The 15,051-nt window shown below is 45.0% G+C and overlaps 1 protein-coding gene across 1 annotated transcript; it reads left to right on the top strand.

Annotated features, from left to right (window-relative positions):
• The first annotated feature begins 1,487 nt into the window (after positions 1–1,487).
• LOC119778736 (endoribonuclease ZC3H12A-like) lies at positions 1,488–14,488 on the top strand. The gene is made up of 6 exons (XM_038278094.1): positions 1,488–1,659; positions 2,732–3,138; positions 7,521–7,660; positions 10,342–10,576; positions 10,658–10,764; positions 13,378–14,488. Exons 2-6 carry the CDS (start codon positions 2,840–2,842, stop codon positions 14,151–14,153), a joined length of 1,557 nt encoding a protein of 518 aa, XP_038134022.1. The 5' UTR covers positions 1,488–1,659; positions 2,732–2,839; the 3' UTR covers positions 14,154–14,488.
• Positions 14,489–15,051: the final 563 nt, after the last annotated feature.

The following is a 15,051-nucleotide window of genomic DNA, read 5'->3' as shown; positions in this document are numbered from 1 at the left end:
CCAGTATTGATGTAAAAAACATATTTGGCACAGTTTGGTGACATTTATGGATAAATGTGCCAAACTGGCCCCTCCGCCTAAGAAATTTCTCACTAATACCATTCTAAAATAAATATGATTCATCTGATTGAGTCCACATTTTGTATATTTTTACACAACATTTAGATTTAAAAGTCTGTACTACTTTTTTGTGCTATACATAATATTTTGGTAGTGTTTTGCAATGTTTATTTCAAAGAAAATTTTGGCGAGGTTCAAAAAATGCAAAATATTTTGTATTTTGTCCCTAATATTTCAGGCAGGGTCAAAGCTACAATGGTGCTGAAACCAGAAAACCATTCTATGACATCTTACCTTTACAGACATACCAAAAGTTTCTTCTTAAATCTAATAGCTTTGAGGCTATAAGTTATTTACTTTTGTGTGTTTTTGTCAGGCAGAAATTTATTTATACCCCCTTAGGGTGTAAGAGGTTAAAAGGGAGTTTTTCTTCTCCCCTTTTGCTGCAAGCATGCTCGGTGTTATGGATTGCTGTAGAGTCAATGGCACAATACAAACTAATGTCTACTGTAGCTCATCCAGTAGAAGCAAATCCTGCAAATGATTTAATGTGATCAGCTGGTTCTTCCTTAGAGGCAAACTTTAACCAGTCTGGAGGTTTCTTCCTGTTAAAAGGGAGTTTGTCCTCCCCACTGTCTCTAAAAGCATGCTTAGTGTGAGGGATTGCCTTCAAGTCAATGAGTCGATGCAATCAACTGGTTTTCCTTGGATAGAAAACTTTGAATTAATCTGACTGGATGATCTGAGATGACAAGTGTTGTGAATTGGTGCTATAGAAATAAACTGAATTGAATGATCTAATCTGACTGGATTATCTTGTTGAATTGTGTCTGTGAAGTGCTGTGAACTGACACTATATATATAAACTGAATTTAACGGAGAAATTTAATTGAAATACTCTTTACTCTTGATTAAAAACATGATGAATTGGTTTCTGGGCCCTCTGTTACTACATGTGACATAAATCAAAGACATAATCCGAACTCCTAATTTAAGGGCACAATGCTTTATTGCTGTACTTAACAGCAAAAAGAGGATTGTATATTATTTAAATTTGGCCTGCACTGATGGATTTCATCATAAACTGGTCCAATTTAAAGGAACAAATTAGAATTGAACTGATCTGCTCTCTTTGGTTAACAAATCCTTTGAGGTGACCTTAGGACGTGTTGATTTGCATTCACTCCAAGCTTTTCAATGACCTAAAAGGACCTAAAAGGAAATAAAAATAAAGAAATTGAAAAAACACACCTAGATGTTTTTTTTTGTTTTGTTTTAATCTTTTGCCTTGGAATAACCCTGGCAGGATCCCAGCAGCCTCACACATTCATAAAGCGTTTATTACCCCACACAAGGAAGTGCCTGCAAATATAAAATCCCTGAGGCTCATCAGGAACTGATCCCAGATCAGATCCTGACAAGGAAGTACATTTAGAGGCAGTGTTTTTCTCTCTCTCTCTTCCTCCGGTGAGTAATAAGGGCAGTCTCACACACACCGGTGTGTTTGTCAGAAGGGTTAGCTGCTGGCAGGAGCGGTTCACACACACCGGACAGCTGGGGACAGAGGGATCCCACCGCCGCCCGGCACTCTCCAAGCCTGTAAGTCCACCAGAAAGAGCCTGCTACAGCTGAGGGGTTTTCTCTCTTCTCTGTGAGGAATCTAGTCCTGTTACAGCTTGTCATGTCTTGTCTCAGACAAACAGAGAGCAGTTGGCGTTGGGGTCAGACCGTGGTTGGAGCAATGAGTCAAACAAGGTTAAGCAAAGGTTTAAATTTAGGATTAAAAAAAAGAAAAGAAAAAAAGACAGATCTGAATGTCATGCGAAGGCAGAGGATGTGGTTTGGTGCACTTTGGTTGCAAAAGTGTGCAAGAGCAGGGAAGTAAACGTCAGATAAAAGATCTCAGACAGTAAAAACAGAGCATTTGTTCCCTTTTCTGAGCAGGTATTTTTAGTTTCTGAGGCTGCCGACTGTTTTTTCCTCGTTCTTCAAATCAGGACTAAACTTCGGAGACATCTAATGAGCCATCTCGTCCGATAGAGCTGGGCAATGATTAAAAGCTTCAAAGAATGATTGTCATCCGCTGAGCTGAAGCTGTTCAGCATGCTTCTCTAAAAAGGCACACCCATTCAGGTCTGACTTCTGCCTCTGAAATACTCCCAGGTGTGACCAGGCTGTAGGATTTCTTTTCTCCAGCTAAGAATATCTCTGATTATGGCTGCAAGTTGAGTCACTGAGCAGCTCTGAGTGCTGCGATCCCTCTTTGAGTGGGAGCTTCAGGGAGTTCCCAGACACGGACAGAAACACTGAAGGATTGGGGGCCGCTGCCCATTCACCCGGTTTCCATTCATTCATGTTTTGATGAGCTGTTTTCAGTGAGTCAGGGGGTAAAATTAGAGCAGAGATCACAGCCAACCCCATTGCTTCCTCTCTTGGGGTGCGGAGGGGCTTTCTTTGCTCTGCGTGACGTAAACTGGTGTCTGCGCTTGCGTTCAGAGTCATGAGGCTGCGGTGAGCAGAGCCGATTCTATCGCTGCACTCAAGACCACAATCTGATTGTCTGAAAACCCCTTTAGAAACCACAGATGTGCTTCCTGTGTTTTCGGTGACAGAAGCTCCTGTGTCTGCACCCACAATCTCTCTGACACCTGTCAACTGTTCCAAAACACAGGCCGTTACCGTGGAGACCCGCAGCAGCCAGAATAAGGAGGCGAGAGAAGAGGGATTCCCAAGACAGACGGCCCCTGAGAAGACGAGGGAGAGGACGCAGCTGAGAGCGATGGACCGCCAGCAGCAGCACGCCAAAGTGGAACGCTTCCTCAAGTTAGGATATTCTCACAATGACATTCTGAGGGTGCTGGAGAGCCTGCACCACGACGCGCAGACCAATGACATCCTGGAGGAGCTGATAAAGACCTGCCACACTCGCAGCCATGGCAACAGCAGCGGACCAAACAGCCCGAAGCTGGTGCCCAGAGGCTGCAGCCCGGGGCCCATCAAACCCAGGACCAGCCCTGACAGAGAGACCATCCCCGGCTTCAGACCGGTGGTTATAGACGGCAGCAATGTGGCCATGAGGTGAGTCAGCTTCACTTATCTGGTTCTAGCAAACACTTCTGCCATGTTTTGAGAAGAAATAGCCGCAGTTGTAGTTTTTAAAACTCAGACTTTGCTTGCATCATGTTTCTGTTTGACTTCTACTTTAGAGATGATGAATAATGCAGGAGCTCAGAGGCTGATCATGTTCAGACAGTCCACTTAATATGCTCTTTATTGGTTTAAAGCGATAAGGGAACAGGAAGCAGAATCATTCCCTACAGGTGTATCTAATCATCAAGCCAAACAAAACAGCTTTTTTTGTTTTTAACATCACAATAAAATCTTTTTTTTCCCCCATTTACTTCCTGGAAAAACGATTTCCTGCATCATGATGCGTTCGCCCAGCAGCGGTTTGTGTGTCTCCTCACTTCGGCAGACCTTATCCAACATCAGGATTAAGCAGCCGTAGTTTGATAACCACGTTGGAGTCGTTTTATTGCAACCATCTTTGCTTTTGGTGCAGGCATGTGATCAGAGAACACTTCCTCTTTGCAGATGATGTGTTGCTTTTCTCTGTACATCAGAAGCAGCATGAAATGTCTCGGTTTCACACTCACTTTTGATCTGACATGTTTGTTCCAGTTAATGGAGTTTATTTTCCATTATTCTGAGAATAAAAAAAATATTAATAATCTCTTCTTGTGCGTTTAATCTCCACATGGAGACTGAAAACTGGCAGTAATCCCAATTTCTGTCTTATTGTTGGGCTTTCTGCATCATGTGAGTGCTGAAAAAATGATGTTCCATGACCAGGCTCAGCGCCCAGGGCGACATGGTGTTAGGGGGCGGCAAAACAATGCAAACATTCTGGCGTATTAAAACAAAAGACTTTTTTGAAAACCAAAAAAAAATAAAAAATGTCTGGAGTGTTTTTTTTTCCTCGCAGACATAATGCGTGTAAAGTCGGTATGGGGTCAAGTAGGAAGCGCTTATCCATTCCTGCTAGAACCATCACAGAATGTGAAACATGAGAAGAATGGCTCGATAGCCTGATTACAGGCCGATAGATCTTCATGACCTAGATTGACGAAGAAGGAAGCTCAGAACTAAACTATGCTCAGATAATAGTGAGGAAATAATCGAAAATAAAGGAGGGATGTTCCTGTAAGGACATGGAGTGAGTCCAATAAGGAAGAGATCTGCATTAATTACTCTGGGACTTTTTTCCCAGGTTAAAAAGGTTGTTAATCCTCCTGAAGGATTGTTAGACAGAGTTTTCCTACATTAACCTGACAGAAGTGAGCTTCGTGAGTAGGTTGCAAATAACGACCATAACGGGTAAAGAGTTTCTTTTAAATCTGGTAACTTATGAGAAACTGAAACAGGGTTTTTGGCTCAGCCCTGAAATAAAAACGTCACATCTTCCAGTTCCACCGATGCAGGCGCTCTGTGTCTTCAGTCTCCTTCCCACCGAACACGTCTCAGTAGTAGTTTCTCACACTTTTGTCACGATCGCCCACAAAGCTGCAGAAGTGATTGTGCAACTGGTTTCAAATGCACAATCAGCACTACCTACATGTGCAGCACAGACAGATTTACCCTGAGCATTACAGAAAAGGGTAAACAAACAAACTTTTAGGGTCGACTTGCAGTCACACACTGCTGTCTTAATAACTGGAACTCAGCTGAGATTGTGGAACGTTTCCTGCTAGGAACCGATGAGGAAAAGCGGCTCATAACGCAAAGCGATTAGTGAAACTAATATTTCCCAAACAGAAAGCAAGTTTATAGGAAATGGTTTGAAAAAAACAAAACGAAAGAAACATGTAGGTCATCTGCTGAAGGTAGAAATAGCAAGCAACTTAAAATAAAACCCAAAATACATTGAAGAAGAAAAGTATGACTCCTGGCAGAGTAACCTAACCAGGATGTCAGAGACGCGACATTTGCCTGCCACCATCTTGATCCTTTCAAAGCCAAAAGGGAGAGAATCTCTTTGTTTGGATCATGATTAGAGCTGTAGCTCATCTTTTTGGTCTAAATCATAGATTAAAAACAAACCCAACAAAATCCTGATGGAATCAAACCAATGTAGGTCAATTCAATTCAATTCAGTTTATTTATTCAGCGCCAAATCACAACACGTCACCTCAAGGCACTTTCAAATTGATTCAAAGTTTTTTTTTTCTAAAGAAAACCAGTTGATTGCATCGACTCATTGAGTCTTCAGCAATCCTTCACACTAAGCATGCTTGTAGCGACAGTGGAGAGGAAAAACTCCCTTTTAACAGGAAGTAACCTCCATTAGAACCAGGCTCAGTGTGAGCGGCCATCTGCTGAGGCCGACTGGGGTTCAAGGAGACAGAAGCAGAGACAGAAAAGGCAGCTGTTAACAGCTTCCCTGTCCAGGAAACACACAGCCATGCAGAGGAGCTCCGAGCCAGCTCCCATGTCAGAGGATGAAGAGAGCACATCCAGTTAGTCACAGTCAGAGAAACAGAACTACACTGAAAAACAGACAAATCTCTCACATCTATAATCAAAGGTGTTGATGGCAGCAGCACAGCTGATATTTCTCTCCAGGATGGAGTCACAGCCAAACAGGAACAGACCAGATGAAGCTACTATGAGAAAAAGCAGAGAGAGTAGAACAATAGAGATTTCTCAATTTTACGTTGTAAAAAAGACCTAAATGGCATTTTCCCTCCCCATAAATAGTAAGAGTTCTAAAATATAATGTGTTAAAGGTTAATAATGTATTTCCGGAGAATATGAATGCCTTAAAATCCTTTCTGTTTCATCCCTTGAAATGGAATCCTGCTCTACTTCCGGAAGCTAGATTTTTCAGCTTTGGATTTAAACATAAATCTAGTCTTTTTGAGTTTTATGTTTTCCTTTCATGTTAACATTATGGTATATAGTGCGTACCAAAAAAAGTTAAAAAACAATCCACTTGACTTGGTTTCGCTGTCCATGTATATGTTGACAACAAGGAACGCAAAACGTTTCTTACTTTATACACCTTACATTTACCCTTACATTGACACCTCTGCATATCGACAGTTATCTTCCTCATACAGAAGCCACAGTGGTTTAGAGAAAAAGACCATCAGGTAAATGAAGCAGGTTATATCTGGGTGGATCACAGGTAGCTCGTCTCGTGTGTCATCTTTATACCTGTTGTATGCAAAGAAGCTCACTGCTTCCTGCTCATGGAAAAAAAAAGGGGAAACTCCCACAGTCACACGTGAACACACGTCTGTAGGTGAAATGATGGCGTTTAGCTGCCCAGAAGCTCATTCCTGCTAATACAGGTTGAGCAGTAAAGGACCGTCCTGTATTGAAATGAATGGATTTAGTCAAACTCACTCTACACTGCAGAAAATATATAGAAATTAGTAAAAATGTCTTCAATTATGTGTATTAAGCTTTAATTTGAGTAGGTAAATTTGATGATTTGCCAATGGAATGAGTATTTTTTACTCTTAAAATAAGATAATTAGATAATATGCACTTGAAATAAGAAGTGCAATAGTTTATTTCTTATTTTAAATGTAAAAGGTGTTGTTCCATTGGCAAAGTATCTCCATGATCTCTTCAATTCAAGAAAAAATGCACTTATTGTAAGAAAAAATGACTTCTATGGATTTGGATTTTTTGCAGTGTAAGAAGTTTAAATGGTTTCGGGAAGTGTTTGTTGTCAGCCCTTCAAACTACTTGTTTTTTAGAGACAGCTCAAGTGCCATGCAGTTATGAGTTGATATCTGACACAACAGCGATTGCTGCCAAACGTTTTTTTTATTTGGTGTTACATCAGTACAAGGAAGTAAAGCTTTAAATGACAGGCATGCCTCAGTTCTAAAAAGCACCTCAGTCCAGCCAGCAAACCGTTTTAGTTCCCACGGCCGAGCGCCTTATAGAGACAGGCCACATGAAAAGTTTCAGTTCTCCATCATATGACCCAACTCTGTGCTCAGCCAGAAACCTGAAGAACTCTGAAGCACATGTCTTACAACACCATCGGTTTCCTGACAGTAGGAGAGCGGGTGTGTGTGTGTATCTGTGTGTATCTGTCCTCAGAGTGAGGACCATTTTTCCAATTTCACCATCAAGTTAAGGACCATAGTGAGAACATTTTGCTGGTCCTCACGTGCTATTTTGCCCATGGTTAGGTTTAAGGCTAAGGTGTCATTGGGTTAGGGTGAGGTATGCATTGGTAATGGTTAGGTTTAGGGTTATTTTTAGGGTTAGGGCATAGAAAGGGTTGAAAATGACTGTAAATCAATGGAAGTCAACTCATTGTCCTCACTACATATAGCAGAACGAGTATGGGTGTGTGTGTGAGAGAGAGATTAACGCATAAGGAAATGCAAAAGCAGAAGTAGATTTTTTTTTGTTGACACTGACTTTTGTCTCCGTAGCCATGGTGACAAGAAGTTGTTTTCGTGCCAAGGCCTCCAGCTGGCAGTGAACTGGTTCTGGGACAAAGGGCTGCGTGACATCACCGTGTTCGTACCCCTGTGGAGGAAGGAGCAGCCTCGGCCCGAAGCGCCCATCACAGGTGAGGTGGATTGGCTCCGTCCTGCTGTCAGGGGAAATGTCACGTTTAGCAAATCCCTGCAGGAGCTGTGGAGGCCTTTCACATCCTGGCTGTGCAGGAGAGGAGGAACCACACTGTATGAGTACAACATTCGGCCAGAAACTTTAAATAAACGCCCTTAACTTCTCTTTTTTAGATTAGGTTTTAAATGTACTGGTTGCCTGGTAACAAAAATGTCAACATTATCTCCTGTCAACCTGTTGAATCCAGACCCAGTTGTCCTTTTAGCTTCTGTTATCATCTTCACACAGATGTACTTTCCTTGTAACTAAGGAAGACTTTGTTAGCTTGGAAAGCTTTTTTTTTAATCATATTTCATGGCCTCCCTTCACAGTGAGCTTCTAAACGAGGTCCAGAGGGTCAGTAAAGCCCGGAGGCTGTGTCCGGATCAAGCTGAGTGACCTTTCAGTTTGCATGCACCCGTCTGAGCCCAGTCACGCAGGGCTGGGATGCTTTTTTTATACCGATCCATGTGTCTCTCAGCGCTGCAGTCTTCCCCACACTTGCAGGACTTTCAGTCTAGAGCATTTTTATTGGTGGTTTACTGACAGAGTTCTAGACTCTTCTGTCAAGAATGCCTTGAAGATTCATATGTCTGATCTCCAGACACTTGTTCCAGACTGGAAGCCGTCGCTTCATGTTGTGGGCGAGTCTCTACTGCCAGTTAAGCAATTCAAGATCTCAGTGTGTTGATTTTACAGTTGATGAGACAATAGAGGAGAGAATAATAAACAGGTCTGATGTATTGTATTAAAGCAGTGTGGCATGATATATGGGAAGACATTTCAAACCCAAAACTTGCTCAAAGCTGCACAGCATCCATCCCTTAGAGTCAGGTCTGTGAGCCCAGATACCAGATAAGTGGAAACAATAAAGATTTAGAAACCATCCATCCATCCATCCCTACTTAAACACGGCGTATCAGTCTGGATAGCCAGGCTACTATGGAGTTAATTTTCTTCCATTATTGTTGGAAGCAAAGGCAAGTTTTTTTAATGGAAATTGTAAAAATATGGAATCCAGAAACTAGGAGAAAAGTTATCTAAGAGTAACCAGTTTTTTTTGTTTTTGTTTTTTTTAGATTTTGCTGTTTTGATTAGGAAGTTTTTCAAAGTTGAATTCAAATTTGTTTTTATCTTTTTTTAATAATCAAAACACATTTGTTGATTTAACAATAATGGAACAAATTTCACTCCATAAGCAAATAAAATAAAATGACACAAAGATTCATTTTGCAGTTGAACATAACAACATTAGCTTTAAAAGAAAATTGAATCCATGTTCAACCATTTTTGAAGGCCTCAGTTCCCAATGCAGCCATCCTGGGATATAATCCCAATCCACAGACGTTTTAATCCCCACCTGTAGAGCCTAAATAAATAACAGAAGTAAATGCAGCATAAATTCACCAAAATCTACCGGCTTAGATGATGCATAAGTGATTTTCTGAAAGTTTCGGAGTTGATTGCTCACCGTACCCCCCCACATTCTGATGGGAATTGAGTGGAGTTACTCGCTGCACCCCGTGCCTCTCCAAGCTGTTTGAAGTTCTTGCAGTGAGCAGAGCAAAAGGCCTCAAGAGACCGACCTGAAACTCTGACGCTCATGACCTGAAACTTAAAACATGTGAAATCAGAAAAACAACTTGTTTTGTTCAATTTTCTCCTGTGGAAATAAAAAAAACAAGCCTTATTTTCATTGTGAGTACGTCCATTAGAGGAAACAATGCAGTTTACCAGAAAAGTGATGAAACAAAGCAGGTTCATTCGAATAATACGACAGCAGAAAAGAGGTCATATTGTTTACGCAACGCTTTGAAGCAGTGCCAGCTTCATCAGTGCTATAACAAGCTGTAAAAATCTTTTGAGCTGTCAAGGCATGTTATAGGCCGCTCAGGTGTAGCGCTGATAAACGCAGGTAAATTCCCCATCCTTCAATCCTTGCGTTCCATTGTTCCTGCACGGCGGCTGCAGGAACCACGGCGTCCTCTGCCACTTCCACTGAACTCGTTTGGTTCAAGCTGAATTCAAACTCCATGAAGAACGAGGAAGTGTGCACATGAAAAATTAAAATCAGGTTTACAAAAACAGATCCTATTCCAGGAAAGTAGCTTTCAGCAGTTTAGCAAAGAAGCAGTGAAGAAGGTAACTCCACACCTTCAATATTTCCTGCTCTGAAGGTCGCTGTCAAAACAACAGGATTGTTTAAGTGAATGAGCCCGTTTAGGTCACTAAATCGGACATTTGATGCTGTGGGTAATGAGTCAGATCCATCAGTTTTTCCCAGTACAACGTTTGCACAAGAACCTCCAGGAATAATTAGCTTTTTGTTAATGTTTTTTTAAAGGTTAGTAGGGATCCTGTTATGTATTTGTCATCCTTTGCTGCATGTCAGAACAAATCTAAGAAACCAATGGATGATCTTTAAAGTTTATCTAGTACGTGTTTGGATTGCCACAATAATAACAGTGAACACGTCTCAGAATAATTGGCGTAGAGGGCTTGTTTGCTGGCTAAACATTTGCCCGATCCAAGAGCAACATGCCTTCTCAGAAAACCATCAGCTAACTTGGTCGTCTCATAAATCTGCCGTAGTTTGGCTTCTGAAATGTGAACTAAACGGTGTCGTCTTGTGTCTCTTAGATCAACAGATTCTCCATGAATTGGAAAGAAGAAAGATCCTGGTGTACACGCCGTCCCGCTTCGTCAACGGCAAGAGGGTGGTGTGTTACGACGACCGCTACATCATCAAGCTGGCGGTGGAGTTGGACGGGATCATCGTGTCCAACGATAACTACCGCGACCTGCAGACAGAGAATCCCCAGTGGAAGAAGTTCATTGAGGAGAGGCTCCTGATGTACACCTTTGCCAATGACAAGTAAGCACCACAGGAGTTTGGTTCTGGGTTCTTCTCCCCCAGCGGCTACAGATCTGACCGTATCTCTGTGCTGCTGTGCAGGTTCATGCCCCCAGATGATCCGCTGGGTAGAAACGGCCCCACCATCGATGACTTTCTGAGGAAAAAGCCGTGGACCCCAGACAACAAGCAGCAGCATTGCCCCTACGGTTAGTTGGCTTAAACATTCTGCCGCATGGAGGACTGAAACTGAAACAATCAGACACGTGAAACACATCTAAGATGGAGAAAAAAATAGAAAAGAGCAATCTCAGTTTCAACTATGTTGGATGGAACATTTGATGAGCAGAAATGTTCACTCCCCAGGGATGGGTGCGCACCAAACACCCCCACATACTTCCTCTCAGGTTTAATCATTAACCTTTAGGAGGACAAAGGACAAAAAGTCAAACATCCAGTTGAAGCAGCAGCTGTCTCTAAGGCTGAGCTTCACACTGCAGACCATAATGCACAATTCTGATTTTTTGGTGAAATCTGATTTTTTTTTTTTTTGCGTTGCAAATCACGTTTCCAAATAAATTCGACTTGTATGTGATCTTCTGTGTGAATTGCATTCATACAATGTGCACCAGTAGCCATTCAAAATTTCCCCACTTTCCTTGATGGGTCCTTGGCTGGTCCTTGGCTGGTCCTTGGCTGGCCCTTGGCTGGTCCTTGGCTGGCCCTTGGCCGGTCCTTGGCTGGCCCTTGGCTCGTCCTTGGCCGGCCCTTAGTTGGTTCTTGGCCGGTCCTTGGCTGGCCCTTGGCTGGTCCTTGGCTGGCCCTTGGCTGGCCCTTGGCCGGTCCTTGGCTGGCCCTTGGCCGGTCCTTGGCTGGCCCTTGGCTCGTCCTTGGCCGGCCCTTAGTTGGTTCTTGGCTGGCCCTTGGCTGACTCTTGGCCGGTCCTTAGGTGGTCCTTGGCTGGCCCTTGGCCGGTCCTTAGCTGGTCCTTGGCTGGCCCTTGGCCAGTCCTTAGGTGGTCCTTGGCTGGCCCTTGGCCGGTCCTTAGCTGGTCCTTGGCTGGCCCTTGGCTGACTCTTGGCCGGTCCTTAGGTGGTCCTTGGCTGGCCCTTGGCCGGTCCTTAGCTGGTCCTTGGCTGGCCCTTGGCCAGTCCTTAGGTGGTCCTTGGCCGGTCCTTAGCTGGTCCTTGGCTGGCCCTTGGCTGACTCTTGGCCGGTCCTTAGGTGGTCCTTGGCTGGCCCTTGGCCGGTCCTTAGGTGGTCCTTGGCTGGCCCTTGGCCGGTCCTTAGCTGGTCCTTGGCTGGCCCTTGGCCGGTTCTTAGCTGGCCCTTGGCCGGTCCTTGGCTGGTCCTTGGCTGGTCCTTGGCTGGCCCTTGGCCGGTCCTTAGCTGGCCCTTGGCCGGTCCTTGGCTGGCCCTTGGCCGGTCCTCAGCTGGCCTTTGGCTTGTCCTTGGCCGGTTCTTAGCTGGCCCTTGGCAGGTTCTTAGCTGGCCCTTGGCTGGTCTTTGGCCGGTCCTTAGCTGGACCTTGGATGGTCCTTGGCAGGTTCTTAGCTGGCCCTTGGCTGGTCCTTGGCCGGTCCTTAGCTGGCCCTTGGCTGGTCCTTGGCCAGTTCTTAGCTGGCCCTTGGCTGGCCCTTGGCAGGTTCTTAGCTGGCCCTTGGCTGGTCTTTGGCCGGTCCTTAGCTGGCCCTTGGCTGGTCCTTGGCAGGTTCTTAGCTGGCCCTTGGCTGGTCCTTGGCCGGTCCTTAGCTGGCCCTTGGCTGGTCCTTGGCCAGTTCTTAGCTGGCCCTTGGCTGGTCCTTGGCCGGTTCTTAGCTGGCCCTTGGCTGGTCCTTGGCCGGTCCTTAGCTGGCCCTTGGCTGGTCCTTGGCCAGTTCTTAGCTGGCCCTTGGCTGGTCCTTGGCCGGTTCTTAGCTGGCCCTTGGCCGGTTCTTAGTTGGCCCTTGGCCGGTTCTTAGCTGGCCCTTGGCTGGTTCTTAGTTGGCCCTTGGCCGGTTCTTAGTTGGCCCTTGGCCGGTTCTTAGCTGGCCCTTGGCTGGTTCTTAGTTGGCCCTTGGCCGGTTCTTAGTTGGCCCTTGGCCGGTTCTTAGCTGGCCCTTGGCTGGTTCTTAGTTGGCCCTTGGCCGGTTCTTAGTTGGCCCTTGGCCGGTTCTTAGCTGGCCCTTGGCTGGTTCTTAGTTGGCCCTTGGCCGGTTCTTAGTTGGCCCTTGGCTGGTTCTTAGCTGGCCCTTGGCTGGTTCTTAGTTGGCCCTTGGCCGGTTCTTAGTTGGCCCTTGGCTGGTTCTTAGCTGGCCCTTGGCTGGTTCTTAGTTGGCCCTTGGCCGGTTCTTAGTTGGCCCTTGGCTGGTTCTTAGTTGGCCCTTGGCCGGTTCTTAGTTGGCCCTTGGCTGGTTCTTAGTTGGCCCTTGGCCGGTTCTTAGTTGGCCCTTGGCCGGTTCTTAGCTGGCCCTTGGCTGGTTCTTAGTTGGCCCTTGGCCGGTTCTTAGTTGGCCCTTGGCCGGTTCTTAGCTGGCCCTTGGCTGGTCCCTTTTCATTTTAAAAGGTTTGAAATATGAGGTTTAAAATCAAAAGAAAGTTGAAATTTGTGAATTGCTTACAAGTTCTGAGCTAAAAATAAAAAAAATAAAATAAATCTTGAATAGCTGTGCTTAAAAAACATGTTTGCACTTCTGAAGATGTCAGTTAATCCTACATAAACTCCTTCAGTGAACATGATACTATTGTAAAATACAGAAAGCATTTTAATAAAAGAAGTCTTAGAAAACAACAATGAATATAGAAACTTTAGATTGAACAGATTTGCCTCTTTTTTCTTTTAGGAAAGAAATGCACCTATGGAATAAAGTGCAAGTTCTACCATCCGGAGAGGGTGAACCAGTCCCAGCTGGCCGTCGCTGACGAGCTGAGGGCTCTGGCACATCAGCCTGAGCACAGATACACCCCACCCACACCCCCCTCTGGAAGCAGAGACGACCTGACCCACAGCGACCCCTCCCTCTGTGACAGCAGCAACCTGAGGAGCCAGCTAAACAAGAGTCCCCTGTTTTACCCGTACCACAGCGCGGATGCAGACGAGGCCTTCAGCTCCATGGGGAGCTCCATGTCCCGCCTCAGCATCCTCGACCCCCCCTACAGTTTGGATTACTCTCCAACCAACTACAGCAGCGGCAGAGGCAGCTTCCAAATGTCCGTCTCGTACGGCGGGAACAGCCTGAGGCTTTCACCAAACGGACAAACTTACTACCCTCCCCAGAGCAGCTGCGAGTACCACATGTGCAGCCAGTGCAGGTGTGGCCATCAGAAGATCGGGATGCCCGCCAACCACCACCACCACCAGCCGGTGTGGAGCTCCTGCCCTGCTCTGCCTCCACACAACGGCCTCCCCTCTCACAGACCCAGCAACAGCCTGCCCCAGGACCCCTGGGTGCAGCCCAGAAGTCTTCCCAGCGATCAGCGGAGTGACCTGAGGAGCCGGCTGAGCACGCTCTTCCCCCAGAGCACGGTGGAGAAGGTCCTGAACGCCCACCCACACGTCTCAGACACACTGGAGCTGATTAGCCTCATCCAGAACTACAGAGCCAGCAACATCCAATAGACTGCTAACCTCTGAGGGACAATCAATCTGAGCCGACACCGGAGTTCTCATCCCCGAAATAGTGAATCCAAAGTTAACATTTCCTCAGAGAAAAAGAGAGATTTCCTCATCATGTTGTAAAATGTCTCTTCTTCCATGCAGGCATTATTCTAAGCATTAAAAAGGAAGTTGGTCTGATAAAACTGTCAGCTATTCCTTTATCCTATTACAGAAGTGCAATGCACTCAGCTCCTTTCCAGCTACTTATTGTAGCATCGAAAAAGGTTTATCAAAGCAACATGTGTTGTTTTCTCATGTTGCCTCAAAATGAGGAAACACTATATTTTGTTCTTTTTTTTTAAAAAGGAGAAAAAAAAGAAAAAAAAATGTCCCTTTGTTCATATGAACTGTGAAGCCTTGTGTTTTTGTTGCACCTTTGAAATAAAAGTTTCTCAAACACTTTGTGTTCGCCTGATGATCCGTTTATGAGGGGTTTGGACATCCTGCAGGCCTTGAACGCGACTCAGAGGCGTTAAAGGTCCAATAAACTCCTGAAATCTCAAACATTATGACATAAAGTAAAAGGTCTCAGTATGCTACCAAAGTATTCGCTCATTGGTAGGATTCAGTGTGATGTTGATCCACCCTTTGCTTCACTCACCAGGGTTGTATACAAAGGTTTTTTATGAAATATGACCACATTCGGCTGGAGTTATATAGTTTTAATTTTTATGTTTTATGCTTTAATTTTTTTCCAAGCATGTTCAGGGGGGAGTATTGGCCTGGTAGGTTAGAGCAGTGATCTGAGAAGGTTGCAAGTACCTGGTTTGATCCCCACAGCCTGCCCTCTGGGTCCCTGAGCGCCACACTATGGCAGCCCACTGCTCCTCAAGGGGATGGGCTGAATGCAGAGGTACAT

This window comes from Cyprinodon tularosa, unplaced genomic scaffold (assembly GCF_016077235.1).
Source record: "Cyprinodon tularosa strain WSP-4 unplaced genomic scaffold, ASM1607723v1 ctg1378, whole genome shotgun sequence".
In the NCBI taxonomy this organism is placed as follows: domain Eukaryota; kingdom Metazoa; phylum Chordata; class Actinopteri; order Cyprinodontiformes; family Cyprinodontidae; genus Cyprinodon; species Cyprinodon tularosa.
This window is presented reverse-complemented; position numbering and strand designations above follow the sequence as displayed.

Bases quoted from the DNA above. Each gene is read 5' to 3' on its own strand.
- LOC119778736 (XM_038278094.1), top strand. From the start codon at position 2,840: ATGGACCGCCAGCAGCAGCACGCCAAAGTGGAACGCTTCCTCAAGTTA. The intron at 3,139-7,520 runs GTGAGTCAGCTT...TTGTCTCCGTAG, and splicing joins GGCAGCAATGTGGCCATGAG to CCATGGTGACAAGAAGTTGT. The intron at 10,577-10,657 runs GTAAGCACCACA...GCTGCTGTGCAG, and splicing joins TACACCTTTGCCAATGACAA to GTTCATGCCCCCAGATGATC.